Here is a 25,457-nt window from a genome sequence, read left to right as displayed (position 1 = left end):
CTTTATATTTTGTATTTTAGTGGATACTAATGAAATAAGTTTGTGAGAGAGAGTAGAATCTATAGCAGAATTGAAATTAGGATATTTTAGTGGATCCTAAAGAAATGAGTTTGTGAGAGAGTAGTATCTATAGCAGAATCGAAATTAAGATGGTTTTAAAGCCTTGTAGGTTGTAGCTTAATTAGATATTTAAGATTTAAATCTTTATTGATTTTTTTTTTTAAATTTATTTTTTGGACTGCCGTAAATTGAAGCGGGCCGGTTCACCTTGGACACGAGCCCAATACGGAGGAGAATGAAGATAGCTTCAGACGCTGTCGTTTAGACCGCTTTTCCTTTGATCACAATATATACAAATAGAAAAGAAAAGAAAAGCGAGTGTTTGGTGCTAGAGAGCAGAGAAAGAAGCAAATCAGGGGGAAAAGAACAAAAAAGAAAGGAAAATGGCAGGGAGATTGAGCAACGTAGCTTCTAGAATCATGGGCGGAAACGGTGTCGTATGCCGCTCCGTCGCCTCCTCTCTTCGCCTCCGCGCCGGTATGGGCCTCCCCGTCGGCAAACACATCGTCCCTGACAAACCGGTCAGTACCTCCGAAAATCACTAGATTTTCACTCTCTCTCACACACTTCAATAATATATATATATATATATATATTTTTTTTTTTTTTTTCCCTTCAAAATAGTTTTGAAAAGCATTGGAAACGAAGCCCTAAAAACATGATACTGTGTGTGTGTGTTGATGTTTCAGCTTCCAGTGAATGACGAACTAGTTTGGGACAACGGGACCCCATTTCCCGAGCCTTGCATAGATCGCATTGCTGATACTGTTGGAAAGGTAACACTATTGTCTTACCCAATTATCATATCCATTTCTTATTATCTATTTCAACATGGTTCAATTGTATTGTATTGTATTGGTCAATGCAGTCATAAGTTTTGCCCTTTTAGGATTTGGGTTAATTATTCGCAAAATCCATCCTATACTGTAAATTTTGAGCTGATTGGCAACAGATCAGTGGGCTAATTGGATGGTGGGATGCACTAATATGTCAGAATCAACTGATTAGTTTTCATTAAGCAACTATATCCACTCCAATCAGTCCATTAATTTTTGTTAATTTTAATGTTGATTTTGGATTGCGTGTTGGAAGTTGTGAAAAATCTTGAAAGTTTATAGCTTGGGGTGGGTATTGTAATTTGCAAATGACCCTATAGTTTAGGGTGGATAGCTACAATTAACCGTTTTCGTTTTTGTGGTTTTGGAAACAGTATGAAGCATTGGCTTGGCTTTGTGGAGGTTTGAGCTGTTTCGCAGGTTTGGGACTGTTGGCTGTGTGGAACGATAAAGCTTCTAAGATACCATTTGTAAGTCAAGAAGCTTGGATTTGATCTTTCATTTTGTGTTTTGAATTTGCAGAATACAGTGATTTTCTATGATATTTTGTAAGGTTATTATTTTATAATTTTGAACTTAGTTATGCTTTGCTATATCTTTATTGATCTCTTTTTGAATAACAAATAAAGAGGAAGTGAGTTTGTTGCCTTGTGTAGTCATTGGATGAGTTTCTTGCCATTTTTGATGGTGTAAAGGGTTAGTAATCCTTTTGTGAGTAATGGAATAGGTTGGAGAATCCCAAAGAGGGGTGCAATCAGGTACATGAGAAATATGCAAAAAATGGTTTTAGATGCTGTAAAAGATAGGTCTTTCCTCAATTACAATGATTTGAACAATTAGAAGGGTTCATGTAGCTGACCTGGATTAGCTGGGTCTAAGACTTCATTTACTAATTAGTCTGTAATTTTTTTTTTTTTTGGGAAAATAGGTTCCAATTTGAAATGGTAGAAATTGGAAAAAAAATCTTAATTTAATGCTAATATTAACGTGAACATCCAAGAAAATTCAATAGTCTTTTAAGCACTCCTTTTAGTTAATGTTTGTGATAAATTAGAGCTCCTGCATAGAGCCTTGAACAGAAATGTTATGTACTTGAAATATTTTTTAGATATCTTGGATTGTTATAGAATAGAAGAAAGGAAAACATGTGGCTGACCCTAACTAATATGTTGAGGATTCACAAAATTTTGGGATTAAGGCTTTGTTGTTGTTGTTGGATTGTTAACTTTAAATTTCATGCTCATGTGCTTAGTGTAGCAGTTTTTAACTTTGCTTTAATGTTCATATATTAACAGAGCTAAAAATATAGCAAAATTTGTGTTTGCTGTGACCCAAGTGAATCAATTTGGGACCAGATATTATGCATAATATATACTCTAAAATTATGGAACAAAATCAAGTCATCCACTTCTCTCCTTACTTATTGAACATAATGTACAAGTTGGGTTGATCTTTCTAATGAAAAAAGGATGATCAAGTACAATAATCTAATGTTATGAAGGTGATCTCCAACTCCTACACATTGAAATGTGACACTTCAGGAAAAAGAAAGGAATGAAGCTGGTCTTCGTAATTAGAACCTCTTGAAATGTGCCATCTTGGGCAAAAGAAAGGAATGAGTGGTTGGATTCAATAAACAATTCATTTTAAATTAAATTAAATAAAAAATTACCTTGAATTCCATTTTATTTTCTTCTTCTTCTTCTTCGTCTCTCTCTCTCTCTCTCTCTCTCTCTCTGTGGGCCAAGAAATTACAAAACAATAGACAAGGTTGATGGCTAGGCAATTATGTGTCATGTGCCGTTGGATTTACGGTGGTGCTCTGTTGGTTGATGGTGTTTATTTTATTTATTTATCATAATTATTTTTTTCACCTGATGGGATTGATTTGAAGGATTTTGACTTTGAAATTGTCTCATGCTTGAGTATTTTGGTTGGATTGTTGTGGTTGGTGAAGGAGGGCTTGGTAGGCGTCTAGGCGATCATTGAGGTTGCTTAATGAAGGATTAGAAGCCCAAGGTGGTAGTGGCATTGAATGGCACAACTGGCAATTGTGCCTTTTGGGTGGCAATTTGGATGATTTGGGATGTTGACTGTGGCTTGGGGTGTCATGGGTGCTCGGTGTTGGTTGGATTGTGGTAGTTTTTTTTTTTTTTTTTTTTTGTAGGCATAGGCTGGTGGCAGAGATTTCTTATGGCTGGCTGATTTGATGGAATTCCATGGTAGGGGTCTTGTGGTGAATGAGTCTTGGGCATGATGGTTTTGGACATGGTGTTTGTGGGTTTGATTGGTGAGACAATAGTGTGGCTAAAATTGGTGTGGTGGTGGTGTTGTTGCTGTGGGTGTGATTATTCAGCGATGTGCTGCTGTGGGGGTGTAATTTGGTTAGTTTTGTGTGGTGTTCGGTGTGGGAGGATTTGGCCAAGGGAGAAAGTGCTCAAGTGAATGGAGGAAGCCGGTTGTGTGGTGGTGAATTAATGGTGATGAGCTTATTGGGCTGTCAGTGGGGTTAGAGAAAGGTGGCTGTTTGGCAACTAGTTGGCCATAGAGGGTGGTGGTTGTTGGTGGTTTTAAAATTGGGCCATGGTGGCACCAGACGGAGGAAGACGAAGAAAGGAAGAAAAATTTTTAAGCAATTTTTTAAAATTATATTTGAATTTAAAAAGACATGTTTATTGAAATGCTGTCATGTGCACAGAGTGCGATAGTGTTCTTCCAGTAATCAATGGAATGATAACAAAAGGGTCAATTTTCTCAAAGTTTAGGGGTTTATAATTTCACATTGGAAGGATAGGAGGTTAGTTTGATTTTGACCTAGAAGTTCAGCGTGTGTTTTTGCATTTTTCCAAATAAAAAGAGAAAAAAGCCTAATTTCAAGTGCATCACTAGATCCAACACCAATTATCTTGCTAAAACTAGTTCAACGTGAAGGGAGTGTACTTCGTCTTTGAAGTAGTCTGGTGTCAGCGTTTGGTCGTCTTAAATCTTGTCTGTATATTCTATTCTATTTGACATTGTATATGTTTTACTCATTTCCTGATGTTTTTGTAGATCGTTTAATGCTTTCTGATGTTGAATTGTGACATTTCCCGTTTCTATTGAGCAGGCGCCAAAAGTCTATCCATACGACAACCTACGAGTGGAACTTGGCGGTGAACCATAGTTGGGTGCACGGGCAACTAATTGAACAGTTATTGTTGTTCCAGTTGTGCGTACTTTTTGTTTATTTGTATGGTTTTGGAGTTTGATTGGTTGAAATAATGCACCATGTTTATGTGTCGGCAAAACAAACATCTTCAGACAACTGGCAAAGTTTTCTTTTCTTCGTTATTATGTTGATTCTCATGACAAGATGCATAAATTCCATATTTTATTTGTGTTTGTTGCATAATGTAATGATTGCAGTACCGTAGTGTAGGGTACCATGTATTAAGGAAATGAAAATGATGGAAAAAGTAAAGGGTAAATTACAACTTATCCACTGTGGTTTGGCCTGAATTTAAGTTGCTTACTTTTGGTTTGAAATTTGACACTTTACTCACTTGAACTTTGCTCTATTAGGCTTTCATAACCCACTTCTTTATTTGCAGTTAGAAAAACACATTTTAATTTGAAAATATAACATTAAACGAATCAAAAGGATAGGGTTTGGAATTTTACAAAAAAATGGATGAACATTAGCCTTTTAATTTGTAACGTTCACATACATTACACCATCTCCCCAAGAAACCCATAAAGCAAACCCAGAATTCATATAGAAAGGAAAAAAAAAAAAATTGAGAACAAGTTTATAGAATAACCACATTCTACTTCGTCATCTTTGTACTCATTTTTAACAATAAACTCATTGCAAAAGCAAAACACAACCCAACTCAAAAATTTTATCTTTATTCTCTTAATCCAAGATGACCAATTCCTAAACCAAACCCAAATTTCTTTTAAATAAAACAGAAAGAAACAATGAAAACCCATATTCATGTAGGAAAAAAGAACCAACCAGACTTCATATTGAAAGGAAAAAGATAAAGCAAGAAAAAGAAACACCCTGATATTAAATATGGAAAAGAATTGAGAAGAAAGAGCAAAATTGTCCTAGTATAAGAAGGTTGTACTATGGCCGCTCAATTCCAAAGAGAAATCGACCATGACCACATACATCATGGGCTTTTAATGCACTCAAGCTTCTTCCTCTACCTTTGAAATTTCAAAATGTTCATAACCCTAGCTTTTTGATCTATCTTATTTTATGTTTTTGAATTAAAATGTGTTTTCTAACAATAAATGGAGAGGTGGGTTACGGAAGCCCAACAGAGTTTAGCTTAGGTGGGCAAAATGCCAAATTTCAAATCATATATAGAGAACTTAAATTCGGACCAAACCACAGGTGGGTAAATTGTAATTTAACCAAAAGTAAAATACTTAAATGCACAATTGGATAAAATGGAAGACCTATATTTGTTCTGAAGATTTACTTGGTGTGGCATGAATCAAGAGCAGCTGGTATGCTTTGGTCTCCACACATGGTCACCAATTCTATCTTTGAGGCGTTTTTATTTTTGATACCATGATGGTTAGTTAAAATTAGTTATTTTCTGATGATATCTACTTACCTGCATACTTAGCCTTTAATGTACTTCCGAATGTTTCATTCAAAACTCGGCAAAATTGTGAGAAGCATTTCTAATTACGTTGTGATTGGTTTTTTTTTTTTTTTTGATTGTTAATAATAGGGTTTGACTTATCTTTAGGTTTTTTTATTTTTATTTTTTTAACTGGACATATTATTTTGTTTTAAATATACAATGATAAGTAGTAGTGAGTTTTAATCTCAACATTTTATTTAGTTAGTGGATGACCTGACAGTCTCTTATTAAAACAAAAGAAGATTCTAATTAAAAAGTACTGAAAGTAAATCAAACACTTAATAATAAAGCAGCAATGGTTTTTGCTCTAAGAATGGTTTGTGCTCTGAAAATGGTTAATGATCCTCGGAGCTGATACAAATCGTGTTAATTTGGAACCTTAGAATGCAGAGAAAAGAACACGTTTGATTGACTAATGAAATGAAAGAGGATCTATTTCAAGCTGGAAGCCATTAATATAGAATTAAACAAAAATTGTCTTCTTGTAAACACATGCACAAACGCACAGACAGAGTACTTGAAACTTGAAAGAGATGGGACGAAACCAGAAACGGCAACAGTGCCATTGGTGAAAACTATGGCGACAAGAGATTGTTCGTTGCTTGGAAGGGAGGCTTTGGTTCCTAGATTTGTTTCAAATTGTTGTAATTGGTAGATATGAATGCTGCAAATTCTTGCAAGCCAAAAGTGTCAAACTCCACCGTTATGTCAACTTAAGCTCTTGCTTTAATTGATTTTCCTTTTCATTTAAAAAAAAAAAAAAAGCCCAAACAAACAAACAAACTACTTCAGCGTTAGTTTATTTTCTGTTCTGCCATTCATTACTTCATTTACCGACTGATTACCTCCATGTTCCTTCATTGACACTAATGCTCCGGAATGAGACCTTGATAAAGAAGGTCACAATGCAGCATTCAATGTCAAATCTAACTATGCTAGACCTTGACAATTGATTAACACCACCACGGATAGGTTTGTCATATTATATTGTAGCTACTAGCAAGTGTGTGGATATTAATCCATATTGAGCCTCCCATAGCTAGAATTGAAAATTGAGGTCAAAGTTATCGGTGTCACAGGATCATGTCTGAACTATGTGTAACATCAGTGCCCAAATCATCTCATTGGTGCATGAATAGTAGTGTGTCGACATAAGAATAATTGGTGGTGTGTCGACATAAGAATAATATAATAACAATAGAATTAGAGTCATGTTTGTTATATTAAGAGCCTTGTAATTCAATTGATTAGAATTTTTTGGTATTTCTTGTAAAGACATTTAGAGTTTAAATTTTCATCTCCCAATTATCAAATTATGAAAGAGTGAAGTATTAATCTTGATGGTTTCACACCTTTTTTTTTACCCTCATTGGATTAGGAGATTATGCCTACCAATTATTTGTCTTGATATTTGATGTGGTTCCATCTCGATGAAATGAAACCAAATATATGTTTAAACCTTTATGTTTCACTGCTTTTTTTAGCATCACATAGCTTGTACTTATCCCTAATCTGTGCATTTAGTCCTGAAAAGAGGCGAAAACCTACTCATTTTTTGTTGCTGTTTATTTTGGTTCTCGTTTTCTGTAGCATTTCACTTTTGCTATTCTTTTATCTTGTTTTCGCTATTACCTTCTTCCACCTTCAGTTTCAATCAATCACACATGTTTTCACATGGGTTTGCCGTTTTCTCTGAAAATTTTGAAAATATAAAATTGAATAGTCCCTCTATACTAGATCACTAAGATTCTTTGCATCAATTGGGTTGCTGTAAATCCAAGTGTAAATGACTCCAGCTTGGCATGACTCAGTAAGTTCCCAGTGAACTATGGCTTTCTTATTCTTCTTCCTTTTTTTTTTTTGTGTGACTGCATCCAGTGTCAATGAAGCATAAGAAAGCTACTACTTCAAAGTTAATCTTGAGCATGTACAGAGTACCATGACATGTGCTTCGCTGGCCAATTACAGCACACAACAAAGTGGGTTCCTACATTCCCATTTCTGCAAACTCATCAGTCATCAGTCACCAGTCACCATCCAATTTCCATTTTCACTACTTAGCTAAGTGACAAGAACAGCACCAGAGGCTCACATGCTTAATGATTTGGACGCATCTAGCTAGCATTCTGAATTGTAGTCAATATAACCGGTTTTGAGTGAGCAACGTTTTTTGTTTTTTGAGCAGCGAGTGAACCGCTAATAACCAGTAGCCATAATCACATGATAGATCGAGGTCCTAAATTTAGCCATAATTATCTTATAGGTTTGCAGTTTTTTTATACATGTGTATCGTTCGTGACTCCCTAGCTGCCAAATATCGCAACAAGTAAATTTTTTTGTGAGTTGATATCGACTAGTAATTGAAACATGCTTTAGTATATACTATATATGTTGGGAGTTTAGACCCATATTGATTCTTTTTACGAGAAAAACTGAATTGATTTTTTTTTTTTTTTTTTTTTTTTTTGGGGAAGGAAAAGCTGAATTGATTAATTAACCAATTATGTGTAATTGAATTAAATTATGGTTAATTTCACTACATAAATAAACATAAATAATATAACTAAAAGTAAAGTGTAGAAAATGAATAACAAATCAAAATATTTATGATATGAAAAATAAATCGCCAGCAACAACCAATGTAAAAAACACACCAAATTAAGGTTTATCTACCAACCCCAAGGAAAAATTCACTAAGTAGAATTGAATTTCGTACAATAAGAATCATTTGACCCTAATTTGTAATGCTATCTCCAATATTGATTTACTTACATGATCACACGCAACTCTAACCCGATTGGATTCTTTTACTTTGAATTCCACCACATGAACTCCCTATTCTTGACTTTAAGGACCATCTTGAGGTTTGCACATCAATTGCACTGTGATTATATAGTGGCTTTAGCTTCTTCATCAATTTTTTAGGAACTGATATTAATATTTTCAGTATCTTTGGTTTAATGGTGAATTGAAAGAACGTTGGTATAGAAACCCTAGTGTACACAAACAACTCTCTCTTCACTTTGTTTAGGTCAACTTTAATCAACCCTTATATACTCTAAGAAATAGGGCTTGAATTCCCAATTAGAAGTTGACTTGTAGGCCTAATAAAAATAATGTTTGACGCATCTCAATCGATCGAGACTTAATTGAGGTGGCTATCGCTAGCTTATCTCTATTGATCAAGTTAGCTATTGCTAGGACAAAAACATCATTTCTCTTCGGCTATTCTTTTGTCTTCAATCTTGATCTTAAAACGCACATCTTCAACAAACAAGACTTGAGCTTTATTTATTTATTTATTTTATTTTTAACATGATTTTTAGAACAAATTCATTAGTTAGCATGCTTATGAAACATATTTGTAAACTAGCATCTTTAATCTTTTAGACTTGAGATTGCTTATCAAACTCGAGCCTTTAAGGCTCGAGTTCTATACCAAAAACTCCACTGGTGGAAAGCCCCAACACCACAACCAACTAAGGTAAAAGAGAAAGTCCAAGGTATGAGAGAAAGAAAAGAGTCAGCCAAAAACAAACCCAATGTTAGCCAAAAACTTAGCCGGTGACAAGCCCCAACACCACAACCATCATTGCTGCTCGCCACCACTCCGTTGCCGAGATCGAAACCATAAAAAAAGGTCCGCTGCTTCATTATTGTGGGGTTGTGTTTTGATTTAGGTTTGGAAAAATTGGTATTTTCTGATTTTTGGGTTTATATATTTGAGAATTGGGTTTGGATGTTTGAAAAAGGAGAAGAAGAGATCTGGAGAAAGAAGAAAGAAGGAAGAAGAAAGCTGGAGAAAGAAGAAAGAAAAGAAAGAAGGAAGAAGAAAGCTGAGGAAGAAAGCAGAGGATTTAAGACTCAAGTTCCTTTAAGCAACTTGAGACCCACATACTCGAGATGCTACTTTGCAAAATAGTTTGCAATACTTGTTAACTTACGATATTGTTAGTAATTTTATGTTAAATGGAAAAAAACCCCCACAAGACTTATAGTTTGAGTTACAATTTGACACCGTTGCAAATACACTAAACTAAGGACCTAACAATGTATATGTCTAGCTAATTTGTTGCTTCCCTTACGAATGAGACTAATTGATGGCTTCTCTAGGGTTAGAGTTTCCCCTAAAAAAGAATACTATTGAATCATGTGATGTCGCGGTAGCTTAAAGAGAGCACACACAATACTCTCTTGATGGAACAGAAACTAAACTATTAGCTTTTGGTAATAAACCTCGAATCTACGAAAGAATTTCCCTAAATCTACAAGGAGATAAACTGGAATTCACCAGAGAAAGAATTTGACAAAATTCTGTGTTTATTGTTAATAGTATAATTTGCCTCTAACGGCTACAAAACATATAAACACTGAGAAAAAGTTCGAAACCCTAATTTGCACTAATTATGTGATTAGGTGACAAAATACCAAAATTTACCAAAAATAGAAAAATTGAGTTAAATACAGAATCATAAACTACTGACTTTAAGGGTCGTCCCAAAACAACCGGGACTTTATTCTGACTTTTGAGCAAAAAGTTATCAAGGAAACAAAAATTACTATAAACGGCAAAATTGCAATTTTTGGGGCCTAAATGAAGGAATTTGCCATTTTCAAGAGGTATCTTGTAGCAAAGTAATGACTATTGTTCAAAAGGCCGTTTTTCTTTGGCCTGCCAAATTTCATGCGATTCCAACTTTGAGGCCCATAATTTTTAATAATGTTTTTTTGCTTTGCGCGATGATTTCAAGTGCGTGTGAGAGTCCAAGAAGGTTATAGCGGTCTGTTCTGCTGTTCTACATCATCATGTGTACAGAATCTAATTTGATATGGTTTAGTCAATTATTTTGTTTTTCATATTCATCATAAGAGAACAAAGTACCAAATGCCAAAGATCAAGAAAACAGGAAACTATTAGCTATCAAATTTCAAATGTGATCTTCATCATTTAGTTAAAGTACAAAATATTATTTTTCACCCACTGACATTATTTTCTTTGTTAGAGAGTGAATTGACAACTACGAATTGCAGCACCAGAGGCCGACGCACCAAAAGTTTATTTCTTTAGGCCATGATAAAGAAAAAAAAAAGAGAAGGAAATAAAGTCACGAGCTCCCCCTATAAAACCCCTAGCTCACTTCATCAATTTCATCATTCACATTTCCTCTATACACCTTCCCTTATTTCACAACCCATCAAAAACTGTTGGTGTACGTCTTTGTGAAATATGGCTTCTAAGGCTCTAGCTTCCGCTGCCCTCCTCTCCCTCAACCTCCTTTTCTTCACCATGGTCAGCTCTAATTGTGTCCCTTGCTCATCACCCCCATCAAAGGGTCATAAACACCAACCCCCCCCGAAGAACCCACCATCAACTAAGCCCACTCCGCCCAAGAATCCACCATCAACTACTCCGCCCAAGAATCCACCATCAACTAAGCCCACTCCCCCCAAGAATCCACCATCAACTAAGCCCACTTGTCCCAAGGACGCCCTTAAGTTGGGTGTGTGTGCTGGCTTGTTGAATGACTTGATACACCTTGTTGTTGGTACTCCTCCTAACACCCCTTGCTGCAGCCTCATTGGGGGTCTTGTTGATCTTGAAGCCGCTGTTTGCCTTTGCACTGCCATCAAAGCTAATGTCCTGGGGATCAACCTAAACGTTCCTTTGTCATTGAGCTTGCTGCTAAACTTCTGTGGAAAGAAGGTCCCCTCTGGCTTCCAGTGCGCATAAATTTACACTAGATCTTACCATCGTTCTATCCTATAGCTGTTTTCCTATTTCACTTTTCCACTGGTGTGTTTGGAAATTTGCTTGTTTATTGGCGCACGCTATAAACATTTATCAATAATTTCCTTTTGGTGTTTTCGTTGTTTTGATCGATGGAATAAGGTCCCTCACCTTCTTCTGCTTTAGTAGAAATTGGGGCAATAAAGCTTTTAAAATAAACTCAGATATTGTTTCAAAAAGAAATGAATTTTTGTTCATTGTGTAACCTACTTGCTCTCTTTATATGGCTAATGATTACTTCTGATTAAATAAAAAGTAAATTATTCTTTGGAGGAGATTATGAGCAATTCTTGCATTTGCTTTAATTTTGGTACTACGGAAAGCAAGATCAATTAATGGTCACCAAGGGAGTGTCACCACTCCTGTGTTCCATCCAATCAAGAAAAGAGGAGAAAATTTGTTGTCCCCCCATGATGGAAGAGAGAAGCATTTATACATTTACATATTTTTTCATCGTTAACATTTGTTTCAGCTAGCTAACCGCTTCCCAACAGCTATCAATGAAAAAGTACTTTATTGATAGGATTGTTTAGACCTCAATGATTGATTTTAGCAGAATTCAACCAACTTTATTAAGTTCACCAATTATGATGTTCAATGGAATTCCAGTTAACTAGCCACAGTAAACAAATCACAAAAATAAAGGGTCTAATTGGTATATCAATTTAAATGGAAATGCTAATAAGTGTCCTTAGAACACTAGTTAAGAATCCAGTTAAAGAAAGTTTTTATGGGAAAAGAAAACAAAAATTAATGTTTGGACAATTTTTTTCATTTCCCATAAAAATGATGTTAAAACTTTCTTAAAATGAATTCTTAACCAGTGTCCTAAGGACACTCGTTAGCATGATCCCAATTTAAATACTTGTTTTTAGTTTTTAATCAATATTACACATATTTTCATACACTTTTTCACCAATATATATTTCAAAAAAAAAAACTGAAAACTGTTGTTTAAACACACGTACTAAGTGGACCCAAAGTAATGCATGGTAGAGTAAATAACACCAGTGATTTGTTGATGAAGTGAAATTAATGGACTAATTTAAAGGAAAAAAAAAAAATACTTCAAGGGTTACCACCAACCCTAAAGAAAATTTCATTATTAGAATTGAAATTTTACAATTAAAATAAACAAACCCTTATTTCTAACTGCTAATTATAGTAGAACTTATAGATGTGAACACACACTACTCTAGAGTAAATAACACCAGTGATTTGTTGATGAAGTGAAAAACCAACGGACTAATCCAAAGGAAAAAAAATACTTTGAGGGTTACCACCAACCCTAAAGAAAATTCCATTATTAGAATTGAAGTTTTACAATTAAAATAAACAAACCCTTATTTCCAATAATTGCTAATTATAGTAGAACTTATAGATGTGAACACATATTGCTCTAATCCACTTGGACTCTTCTAATTTGAAGTTCTCGACATGAATCTTACCTGTGATTTCAAGAACTGCCTTGAAAAATTCTTCTTTGCTATAAGCATGTAACACACTGAAGTTGTTGTTGCTTTAGCCTTGATCACTCACGCGAACAACCAATTTTTAAATTCACTTGATAATCTCATGATAGTGGTGAATTCAAAAGTTAAGGGTTTCTTTTGATGTCTCCAAAAATCTTTTTTTAGTTGACACTTACAGTGGCGGCTTTAGGAATTTTTTTTAAAGTGGTCATCAAGAAATTTAAATTATACAAAATTTAATAAAGCGATAACTTGAATATTTGCTACAATTGCGAGTCGAGTCACTAAGGAGGGCAAACTTGTCGTGATTGCAAAGCCAAAAAGAGTATAAACATCGTCACCATCAAAGAGAACTCACAACCACAATATTTTTCTTAGTACTATTTTTTAAGAAAAAATGAAATTAGAAATTATTTTATTGAATAGGTTGAACGATCTACAAATTTAAATAATTAGTGTAAGGACTGAGATTGAGCACTTCTGCTACTAGATGAGTGGACTTAAGCCCAATTAGCCCAATACAATAAATTTATAGAGAGCAGGTTTAGGAACTAGGTCTTAGTGAGGATTACAATAACTAGACACGGTTATGAATGGATTGAATAACAAGGATATGGACTAAAGTATGAAATTCTGTCCTTGGGCATTTTGTCCGAGGAACTTAGTGTTCTTCTCCTTTCTTTAGTGCTAGGTTACAAAGGTTTCCAAGATCATGCAAATTGCTACCGTATTCTCCTTTTTTCTCTCCCCCCTTTTTCCTGGAGGGGCTCTCACATTATATATCCCCTTCCAGTCGATCTTGGCCTTACATTTGTTGATCATGCAGGTCACTACTCGAGTGTTTGTCCCATCAGCCACCTTCCTAAACCTTCTGTGAGTTACGGCAACCAAGACTGCACTGTTCAGGGGTCATTTCCTCATTAATGCGGTCAGAACGTTAGTTGTGGGCATTTAATGCGGAGGTGACAGTTTCTCCTTGAACTGTTCCTACACCATGCTCCTATGGCTATCCTATGGTACTTGTCCTTTTTTCTTTGGACGCTCTGGTAGGCTGCCTTCGATAGTGTGCCGTTCTTCTCTTCTAGGATCTGGGTTGGCCGAGAACAGGATTGTCCTCGGCGATGTTTCTAGGCCATTTGGGCTTCCATCATTCATCCTTGGGCATTTCTTCCTCCTCAGCGTGGGTCTTGGGCTTAGTGTAAAGTGGGCCGGGGTTGCCAAATTCTCTGACCCCACAATTAGAAATTTTTATCTTTTTGTTTTATAATAGGCTTTTTGTTGAACAATTTGTTCACTTGTTGTTGTTTGGTCTTGTCTTATTTTTGTTTGGTTTATGTTTGTTGTTATTTGGGCTAATATTTTGAAAGTTCAAATATATGTATAAACACTCTTGAACGTTTAGACCCCCAAATTACAACTTAACCAATTCAAGCATTATGTCAAACAACTAGTGTGCGGAAAATTAACATAAGCTATAATATGGAATTGGTAAAACTATCTAAGCCAAATTAAAATCACAACCCACAGCAGATAATAAAAGGCAAAGATAAAAGGGAAGGAAGATGCAAACACAAAGACAACACGCGATGTGTTATCGAAGAGGAAACTGAAGCCCTCGGCGAAAAACCTCTCCGTCGCCCTCCAAGCGGTAAACAATCCACTAGAAAATATAGTTGGGATACATGGACAGCAATAGACCCTCCAAGCCTAATCTACCCAGTGCACCTAAGCCCTCCAAGGTTCTTGCTCCAACAAGGTTGCGCCGAACCTTTTTCTTTTCTAGCTTCCCGGATTCCGCTACTAGACCGTAGCATCAACCAATGAAGATTGGTTCCTTCCTAACTGCTTCCCAGAAATCCAAACAGCTTTCTCACAGTAATGAAAATGGTGAGAACAAGGTTTGGTAAGATACCTCTCAAGGATTTGACAATGGAGAGGAAGAGAGTTGAGGAATTTGAAGAGACTCTAATGTATAGATTGTGGATGAATCAATCTTGTTTTTCTTTAGGGTTTCTCTCTCAAAATTCTCTCTGGAAGCTCCCTTACATTTGTGGGTAAAAGGGGTATTTATACTGGAGTGAGAGAGGAATGTGAAACGTCAGGTTTTACAAAACAAGGGTGGCTCGCGGCTTGACCTCGCGGCTTGACTAAGTCACGAGATCCAGTCGCAAGATAACTGTATGGCCAGTTGTCCTGTTTTGTCTTGTAGTGCTTGTTAGGAATCCGGTGGTTCCTAATGAAGATTGATGAGAATTATAGGGGAATGGATGGGGATTGTAGGGAAATTGACTTAATTCGAGGTAATCACCCTCCATAGAGAAAGAGAGAGATTAAGAGAGAGAAATGCACTAACAAATTGGTTTATTCTTCATTGATTCCTCATATTGGATTACAATCATGTATTTATAGGAGACTAGCTCTAATCTCATTGGTCCACATGGCCTCATCCTATTGTTTCTATTATTCCCCATGTGCATTAATAATTCCAACATGTGCTAAATGTGATTAACATGCTTGGAATTGTAACTAACTAACTAACTAAATCTCAATACAACAATTATTATCCATATGCTTATAGCATTCCTAACATTTCCCTCCCCTTGAAAACACCTTGCCCACAAGGTGTTGTTGTGAAATAGCATCTTCATCAAAGGAGATCTTCCAATGGACCAATACCGTAGTGACATTTTGATCACCATATTCATGCATTTCTCTTTGACAAGCGGTCCGGTGCACATGAAGGTTTCTTCTTCGTAGATCTTCAAACTTTGCTCAAATTCTTGAGCCTTCAATGGTTCTTCAATCTTCAAGGTCTCATTGGTTCTTTGAACCTTGAAATGTTCTAGTATCCTCAAGACCTCATTTGATTCTAGAACCATTAGAATTCTTGGAGCTTGTATCTTGGATTCTTGGATCACCGACACTTGGATTGCCAATTCTTGAATCATAGACTCTTGAATGGAAGCCTCCATTGGTGCATCAAGAATGGGTTCTTGGAAGATCATCATCACCTTCTTTGTTGATTCTTTCGACTGAACTTCAAGGGCAGCATGTACATGTATATCATCATCCACTTTGACACAAAAATCAACATTTCAGCTTACAACAACAGTAGTAGATTCTTGGAACTTGATTTGTTCTTCGAGTTTCATTGAATCAAGAGATTGTAACTCCTCTTCCGTCATGTTCTCGAGACCCTCTTGCAATCTTGAGAGCTCCTCCTTCATGGCCATGTTAGATTCATCCAAGGCCTTCATCTTCTTTGAAATATCCTTAGCTTCTTCTAAGGCTTTGTTCAACATTCCTTGTATTTTTTTCAAAAGTTTTCTTTGATCACAATTGCTCGTCTCTGGATCAACAGCTCTGATACCACTTGTTAGGAACCCAGTGGTTCCTAATGGAGATTGATGGGAATTATAAGGGAATGGATGGGGATTGTAGGGAAATTGACTTAATTCGAGGTAGTCACCCTCCATAGAGAAAGAGAGAGATTAAGAGAGAGAAATGCACTAACAAATTGGTTTATTCTTCATTGATTCCTCATATTGGATTACAATCATGTATTTATAGGAGACTAGCTCTAATCTCATTGGTCCACATGGCCTCATCCTATTGGTTCTATTATTCCCCATGTGCATTAATAATTCCAACATGTGCTAAATGTGATTAACATGCTTGGAACTGTAACTAACTAACTAAATCTCAATACAACAATTATTATCCATATGCTTATAGTATTCCTAACAGTGCTCCAGCTAGCATGACTGTTCACCTTCCGGCATGCTTGGCACGTGTGCTGCGTCTGGCGGCTCGCAGCCGCGAGTTACCCGCGAGGCCAAACCGCGAGTCTTTGTTTTCTTGCACACTCTTGAGCAAACTTCACTCTATCTCACTCACTACCTTTACATCAAGCCCACCTAAATACAGGGTTACTAAATGCTGAAATACAAGCAAATTTGGCACGGAATAAAGCCAATTAGATGGTTGAATAAATTCAACCTTATAATCTCCCCCTTTGGCTATTCCGTGACAAAACCCTAAAACAGACTCTAGACTTAACATGTGAGTTGGGAACAGTTGAACAAAACTCACTCACATCTAACTCTAGAAGCTGTGAAGCACTTGAATCATATAAACATAATACTCTTGAAACACAACAATACACCATGATCATTGTAAGCAGAAAATTGTAAAATGCATATGAAACAGGCAATATGTGATCAAGCAAAGATGGAGTTAAGAAACAAACCATGGCTTGATCAACCAAGTAATCACTACAAATTAGTGACCATAATGCTCATTCACACTTGGAATGAACACAAGGACATACAAGCTAACAAGCACAAGGCAAGATACTTGTATGCTCAACACTCAACCAATGCATAATACACAAGGTATATGCATCTAGGAACAATCCTACAAGGGCACAAGAGTGACAGTACATAAATCAAAATGCAAGACATTTAGATTGAAGTACTGATTTCAACATAGCATAAAAGGCTGCATTAAGCAAGGTACATACCATAAAGCCTACAAACTATGTATAAAAACATTAACCCTAAAAGTTTACATAAGCACATGGGTACAAAGCACATTATATTGAATAAAAACTTAAACAATATAAACTAAAAGTGCTTAAAGTTTCTCCCCTTCAAAATGATGAGAAGCTGTGATGCACTAGGAACATATATACTTGTAACCTGAAACACTTACACAAAATACATTAGACCCTCAAGGTAAAGTAAGTAATAAAAGGACAAGTATAATGTAACAAGTAAATTGCGATCAAGTAAACATGATGTGAAACATGTGAGCAACTTGATCATACACCAAAACAGTTATATAGAAATGACTACAATGATCACATAGTAAAGCAAATGATCATCCGAACATGCATTCAATGAAGCACAATAGCATAGGAATATATGCATGTCCAAAACACAAACACGATGCAATACAAGAAAACAAACACAATAAAGTTTTATTGTTAACACAATGTCTTCTCCCCCTTGGTATATGCATCTCCCCTATGGAATATCTCTCCCCCTACAAATGTGCATGAGAAATAGAATTTCTCCCCCTAAGGATGTGCACAAGAGTCATATAGAAATGACAAAATACTCCGGTATATTCTCTAGAGTATACTCTCCCCCTTTTTGTCAGGAATAGACAAAGGGTCAAGAAGAAACGAGGGTAAGAGATGAAGGTACGAACAATGCTAATGATGCATGAGGGGTGCGAGATGAATGAGAAAATGAAGCTCAAACCCAAGACAAAGTAAAATGCTACAAAGCATAAGGTAAACATGACATGCTAGGATGAATAAGCAAGGTCTAGACCAATGCATGACAAGGGTAGCAAAGGTGTGTGCAAGAGGTGGCTAAGTGCAATGCATGACCAATGCATGAAAAATGCACATGTGGGGCAAAGTGTGCTAAATATACAACCAATGAACCAAACATGTTCCTAATGAGGAAACATGAGAAACCCCAAAATTTGGTACTCATTGGAGTCCAAACAAGCGAGAAAATGTCTAAGTGGTATTTTATCAAACACCTAGCATGCACACAATGAACAATAATGTGAAACAATGCATGAACATCATGAAATCCACCCTTAATACATGTTCTTTCTGCCACAAGGGGCCAACAACCAATGCAAATCAACAAAAGAAACCAATCCCATGAAGAAATTTGACAAAAATTACGTTTTCCCAACCCCTATGATAAAAATCCCAAGCAAGAGCACAAAACTCTCCAAAACATAATCCAAAGATCAAAATTAATGAAAAGAATTTATAATTACCTTAGAAATGTTAATGGAATGAAAAACCATTCAAATTGGTTGGGTTTTGATGTAAAAATATTGAAAGAGGGGTTTTAGAGAGGATGGGAGAGGTTTAAAACAAGTTTCCTACAAAAAGCCCTTTAAAAAGCTATTTCTGGGCGTTTCGCGACTGGGCGAGTCGCGAGGTTCAGTCGCGAAAATTTTCGCGAGTCGCGAGTGAGTCGCGAGCAAGCCACGAGTGAGTTGCCAAAAGCTTCTGGATGAACTCGCGATTGGGATTTCGCGACTGGCGAGTTGCTAGCTGAGCCGCGAAAAATTCTGACACCTGTTTTTCAATACAGAACATGGTTAATCAATGAAAAACAAAGTAAACACTAAACAAGAACACAAAGAGTGATAAAAATCACTTCCAAAAACATATAAAATGATCAAAAATCCTTTTGGATTGAACCATATATGATTGAGCACACACACATCACATTTATACAAGTACAATCTAACAAATGAATAAGACATTTATTGAACATTAGGCATGTGTGTTGTGTGTGTGTATCAAATGTGGAATAGTCCTTAGTCTAGAGTGAAGTTTCAATGATCAATTCAATCAAGTCATACACAACTAGTATTAAGTCAAGTGGTCTATCTCAATTATAGAAATGAACATATATGACCTCCCACAAGAAAATGATTACATAAGATTGAAGCTTTTCATTTGGCTTCTTACAATTCATATCATTTGATCATTTTGAATCAATACAACTCATTTTGAGCAATACATCTCATTTTTGAGATTGATGCCTGAAATTTTTGATATTTCAATTTGATGAACAAGCCTTTGGCTTTTGGGCATCAAACATTTTCAATACAAGTCGCTTTCCCTTTTTCCTAGTCAAATACTAATATATGCGACGGCTTTTGCAGCTCATTATCTCTTTTCATTTTGAGATTTACATTTATTGAGCTCTTTAAGCAATAAAAATAAAAGAGTGGGAAGAGATATAAGCACAAGTCTACGCATGTATCAAAACCAACATGACTATTGACAAATCATTCATGACAAGCTTGAAGATCGATTTACAATAATCACACAAAGATGTCAAGATTTTTCCCACAAAGATATAAGTGCAAAAATAACAAGCTAAGCTCGTAAATGCACAAAGCCATTTGTACAAAGGTACAAGGCCAAACTCACATGTGATATGTGCTCAAACATATACGATCAAACTTTTTAAATTTTTCACTTTTTATGTGGTTTTGGATTTTTACTCACACAAAATAGAAACATAAAAGTAAGATCAAAAACGAAACAATGCATAGAAATAAATGCAAGATGCACAAAATGCATGAAGTTATGACATTTAATGCATGAAGGGTCCTACAAAGATAGAAAGAATTAGATCAAGGACTAAAAGAGCAAAAGCTCAACCATAGGAACCCTTCCTCATCCAAACGGAATGATTGTTTGGAATGAGTGTCTCATGGGAAGTGAGACGAGGGTTGGAAGAATGAGAACCGGAGATGCACATAGACAAGGAGGTAAGAGCATTAACCACTTTTTTCAACAACTTACCATTTTCCATCCAATCCGGTTTAGCTTTCAAAGCACAACTTCCAAAAAGCTCAAGTTTCTCTTTTCTTTTGATTCTCTTAAGAACTTGAAACTTAGAGCAATGAGGTCTTAGATGACCAAAGGCACCACAATGGTGACAAACAATGTATTTAAGTCCATTAGGCTTTTTGGGAAGGGATCTAACAACAAAGGTTTGTTCTCTTTTTAACTTGGGGCATTGGGGTCTTATGTGATCGATCACACTGCAATTGTGACAAGTAGGAACAAACTTAGATTCACTCAATTCCCTAGATTGGGACCTAAACAGAGGCTTAGGCTTAAGAGCCTTTCTCTCCACTGTTTGATTTCTTTTGTGTGGAGGAATGTACATCGATTTGTCCTTTGTGGTAGAACACACAATAGGCACAACATCGGGTACCACAACATGATTGCAACATATATTTTCTTCCATTTTAGCAACAGGTTCAGCAATCAAACACTTGGCATGCATCTTAAGAGATTCATTTTCAGATTTAAGATCATCAACAAGTTTGTTAGACAAAACAAGTTTAGCATCCAAGTCCTTATTTAAACATTCAAACTCTTTCAGCTTTTCAAGAGAAATTTCAGCAAGGTTCTTATATTTCTCAACCAATTTGTTGGATTCATTGAGTTTAGCAATCAAATCATCATTTTCACAAACTAACTTGCTCAAATTCTTTTGAAACTTCTTAGCTCCTTTCTTCAAGAGTTTGTCAACAACACCCATAGATTCAAGTAACATGTCATCACAATTATGAGGATTAACACTCATAGAGGCATTTTCACAAACATATGGCATGTTACAATCAACAATATCCATAGAAGCATACAAAGCATTATCCATGGCAAAACACACAAGGGGTCAAGGATCACACTTAGGTAATAAAACCAAAACAAGTGTACCCGCTCTGATACCAATTGAAAGTTCAAATATGTGTATAAACACTCTTGAACGTTTAGACCCCCAAATTACAACTTAACCAATTCAAGCATTATGTCAAACAACTAGTGTGCGGAAAATTAACATAAGCTATAATATGGAATTGGTAAAACTATCTAAGCCAAATTAAAATCACAGCCCACAGCAGATAATAAAAGGCGAAGATAAAAGGGAAGGAAGATGCAAACACAAAGACAATATGCGATGTGTTATCGAAGAGGAAATCGAAACCCTCGGCGAAAAACCTCTCCGCCGCCCTCCAAGCGGTAAACAATCCACTAGAAAATATAGTTGGGATACATGGACAGCAATAGACCCTCCAAGCCTAATCTACCTAGTGCACCTAAGCCCTCCAAACTTCTTGCTCCAACGAGGTTGCGCCGAACTTTTTTCTTTTCTAGCTTCCCGGATTTCGCTACTAGACCGTAGCATCAACCAATGAAGATTGGTTCCTTCCTAACTGCTTCCCAGAAATCCAAACAGCTCTCTCACAGTAATGAAAATGGTGAGAACAAGGTTTGATAAGATGCCTCTCAAGGATTTGACAATGGAGAGGAAGAGAGTTAAGGAATTTGAAGAGACTCTAATGTATAGATTGTGGGTGAATCAATCTTGTTTTTCTTTAGGGTTTCTCTCTCAAAATTCTCTCTGGAAGCTCCCTTACATTTGTGGGTAAAAGGGGTATTTATACTGGAGTGGGAGAGGAATGTGAAACGTTAGGTTTTACAAAACAGGGGTGGCTCGCGGCTTGACCTCGCGGCTTGACTAAGTCGCGAGATCCAGTCGCAAGATAACCGTATGGCCAGTTGTCCTGTTTTGTCCTGTAGTGCTCCAGCTAGCATAACTGTTCACCTTCCGGCATGCTTGGCACGTGTGCTGCGTCTGGCGGCTTGCAGCCGCGAGTTACCCGTGAGGCCAAGCCGCGAGTTACCCATGAGGCCAAGCCGCAAGTCTCTATTTTCTTGCACACTCTTGAGCAAACTTCACTTTATCTCACTCACTACCCTTACATCAAACCCACCTAAATACAGGGTTACTAAATGTTGAAATACAAGCAAATTTGGCACGGAATAAAGCCAATTAGATGGTTGAATAAATTCAACCTTACATATTTATTGTTGTTATTTATTTATTTTTTAATTTATAAAAGGTATTAAGAATATGTTTGGGGGGGGGGGGAATTAATTTTGGAGTAATGCTACGTCCACAAAATTTTTACAATAAATCTTATACAAAAAACTATTATTGGTGGGTAAAAACATAATATCGGTATTTGGGTCAAATTAGAATTAGTAACAACTTACTACATTGAATTTGTTGTGAAATCATTGTAAAAATGTTGTGAATATAACATTATTCTTATTTTTATTGAACCCAAAATTTTGTAATTCTCAAGTCAGGATGTTTAATATTTTTATTAGGGTGGTCATAATAAATTAGTTTAGCATATAATATTTTTTAACAAGTGTGTATATATACATTTTTTTGCAAGTCAGGTGCAAGTCAGGGTGGTCCTGTGACTGCCTTGGCTTGCATGTGGAGCCGCCAGTGGACACTTTTGTACCCTTATATAGTTTTGCATCTGGAGTACTAAATCCCACTTAAACAGCTGACTTAATGGATTTGTTTAGAATTCTCAATTCTCAAACGATTGAGACTTGGTCGAGAGTTGATCGATTGATCTAGCTAGAGTCGATTGAGAGATTGTAGAGAAATCTGAGACTACCTTAATTAACTTGAGCAGAATCTTGGACTTGGTCTTGCACTTGAATATCTACATTACAACTCAAACAAACTAACATTGTCATGGATTTATCAACACTGTACCTAAAAAAAAAATCTCTCACAGCTATAATTTTTTTTGTTTGTTTGTTGAGAATAATCAAGTTAGGAGTTGAAGTAAAATTCACTGACAGCTATAATTTGTTTTTTGTTTGTTTGTTGCGAATCAAGTTAGGAGTCGAAATAAGATTGTAGGTTGTTGACGATTATAGAAGAAACATGAATTGCAAAAACTAGAAACTCTCTATGTGTATATGTATAAAATCAACTTGACTGCCCCTTGGTGGCTTCTCCGCCACAGATTATGACTGATATAATTATAACAGTAAGGTAATGAGTCTTTGACAGTCCACCATTAAGTTTGTTGATGATCAAAATAGTGGTCCATGTCTAGTTTTAGTCATTAATGTTAATGTCTAATTACGAATTAGTTGAATTAGCTAGGTTGAGTTGAAGTGAAGAGTTATCCTCACTAGTTAATCGTCATTACAAAAATATTTGTCCCGGTTTGATTGCTACAAGGATAGGACCCTTACGTGTGTGTGAGCTGGAGTGCATAGAATGGGAGGTCTAGACTCTAGAGGGGTTGAACTGTCCTTTACAGATGAAGTACTGACTTAATTAAAAAATTACCCTAGCCAATGCGTCGTTTGTTTGAAGGTTCATGCACAGAATCCTCCTATGCCAAACAGGGTGTCAGGTTGCCATTCATGAAGCCATGGGACTTTTAGTGTCGATGTAGAAAAACAATCGCTGGACTTTCGTATATGAGTTCTTGAAATGCGAAGCAATTGTCCTTTGGTATATAGGATGGAAAGATGCTATCATTATGTGAAATTTGTAACTTTGCTGCTTTTGTAATTTTCAAGCCCCCCTCAATTTGTAATAGAAATGTGATCTTATGTAGTTGGATTTGGACGATTCAATTCTCTTTTGTAGTTGGGAGAGGTTGGCATTGTTAGAGATAGTGTACAATTGGTGAAGACAAAGAACGTGGAGCCTTTGAAATCTAAGAATAAAGAGAAAGATGAAGTCTAACGGCTACTTCCCAATGGTAACTTAAATAGAATCAAAACGGTGTCATGTGGTTTAATGACTTAAATAGAAGGAAACACATTTAGTGAAACGGTGCGTTTCCATTAAATACAAACGCCATCGTTTTGATTCTATCTTCCTCAGAGTTCCAGCTTCCAGCTTCAAGACTCACTCTGTTCTTCCAAGAGTTCAAGGCAGAGGGGAAGTTACAGACTTTGATCATAACTGCCTTCCTTGATTTCAGGAGATGGTTATTGGGTTGTTACAATACAGTTAGGATTGAGCTTCTAGAAGGTTTAGATCTTTATGTATTCCCAGGCTCTATAAATTAGAGCTCCGTGTTATGTATTGCTCTCTGAGCTTGTATAATCAATTTTACTCAGTTTCCAAAAATTCTCTCTCTTCTCTCTCTCTCTCTCTCTCTCTCTCTCTCTCTCTCTCTCTCTCTCTCTCTCTCTCTCTCTCTCTCTCTCTCTCTCTCATTGATTCTTCACCATTGTTAAGCACCTTTAAGCTCCAAATTTTTCATGGTATCAAAGCCACAGATCCATGGCTTCAGCTACACCTACAGAATCTTCTCAATCCACTTCAATTCCATTATCCTCTACTCACACAACTCCATCTCTGTTACTGTTACTCTCCAATATGTCAAACCTAATGTCCATTAAGTTGGATTACACCAACTACATACCATGGAAACACCAGCTGATCACGATATTGGAAGCTTACTCATTGATTGAGCACATTGATGGTACAACTCTAAAACCATCTCCTTTTGTGCTTGATGCTACAGGAAATCCAACTTCAGTTGTGAATCCTGAGTTTCAATCTTGGAATATCAAAGATAACGCCTTGCTCTCTTTGATCAATTCTACTCTCACTCCTTAAGTTTTCTCATTTGTTGTTGGGATCACAAGCTCAAGGGAGTTTGGAATACTCTTGAATAGAGGTTCACCTCCACATCCAGAGCTAACATACTAAATCTCAAACTTGAGCTTCAAAGTCTCAAGAAAGGAAATGAGTCAGTAAATAGTTTTCTGCAGAAGATTAAAGTTGCTCGTGACAAGCTTCTTGCAATTGGAGTGGTTGTTGACAATGAAGAATTGATTTGCATTGTTCTTAGAGGACTTCATAGGGATTTTGCTCACTTTTGTTCTGCAATTCGCACTAGGAGTGGTCTTATCACTTATGAGTAACTAGCTATTATGTTGCAAAGTGAAGAACAAGCAATTATGGAGCACTCAGATTCGATTCCTCACTTTTTGGCCATGTTTGCCTCTAATAGCAAACCAAATGGCAATTCTCAGAATCCATCTCATAATCATGGATCTGGAAGAGGAAGGGGTAGAAACAACTCTAATAGAGGAAGAGGTGGTGGTAGATTCAACTCTAATGGAGGTCAACAGTTCATATCTTAGACACTTTAAGGTTTTTCTCCTCATAACAATCAAAATTCAACCTATCAGAGTCATGCACCTACTCATGCTCTTAAGGCTGATCGTCCTACATGTCAGATCTGTTGG

At 36.3% G+C, this 25,457-nt stretch overlaps 2 protein-coding genes across 4 annotated transcripts in view; both read left to right on the top strand.

Annotated features, from left to right (window-relative positions):
• Positions 1 to 352: 352 nt before the first annotated feature.
• Positions 353 to 25,457, top strand: part of LOC126707974 (NADH dehydrogenase [ubiquinone] 1 beta subcomplex subunit 8, mitochondrial) — a 50,503-nt gene continuing 25,398 nt past the window's right edge. Inside the window, exons 1-4 of one of the 3 annotated variants that reach the window (XM_050407748.1) lie at positions 353 to 581; positions 750 to 836; positions 1,271 to 1,366; positions 4,003 to 4,277. In XM_050407748.1, coding sequence (XP_050263705.1) covers positions 444 to 581; positions 750 to 836; positions 1,271 to 1,366; positions 4,003 to 4,059 — 378 coding nt within the window. In that variant the 5' untranslated portion in view covers positions 353 to 443 and the 3' untranslated portion in view covers positions 4,060 to 4,277. Of the gene's footprint in view, positions 582 to 749; positions 837 to 1,270; positions 1,367 to 1,552; positions 1,613 to 4,002; positions 4,278 to 25,457 lie in introns of those variants that run through there. The other 2 variants (XM_050407750.1, XM_050407749.1) reach the window with 2 other exon arrangements.
• On the top strand, positions 10,675 to 11,602 carry LOC126707971 (pEARLI1-like lipid transfer protein 1). Its single transcript, XM_050407746.1, has one exon. The coding sequence runs from the start codon at positions 10,767 to 10,769 to the stop codon at positions 11,268 to 11,270; it is 504 nt and encodes a 167-aa protein (XP_050263703.1). The 5' UTR covers positions 10,675 to 10,766; the 3' UTR covers positions 11,271 to 11,602.

This window comes from Quercus robur, chromosome 12 (assembly GCF_932294415.1).
Source record: "Quercus robur chromosome 12, dhQueRobu3.1, whole genome shotgun sequence".
Classification (NCBI taxonomy): Eukaryota; Viridiplantae; Streptophyta; class Magnoliopsida; order Fagales; family Fagaceae; genus Quercus; species Quercus robur.
The sequence above is the reverse complement of the archived record's forward strand: the minus strand, read 5'-3'. Positions and strand labels throughout refer to the sequence as shown.

Coding starts and splice junctions, on each gene's coding strand:
- LOC126707971 (XM_050407746.1), top strand. CDS start 10,767: ATGGCTTCTAAGGCTCTAGCTTCCGCTGCCCTCCTCTCCCTCAACCTC.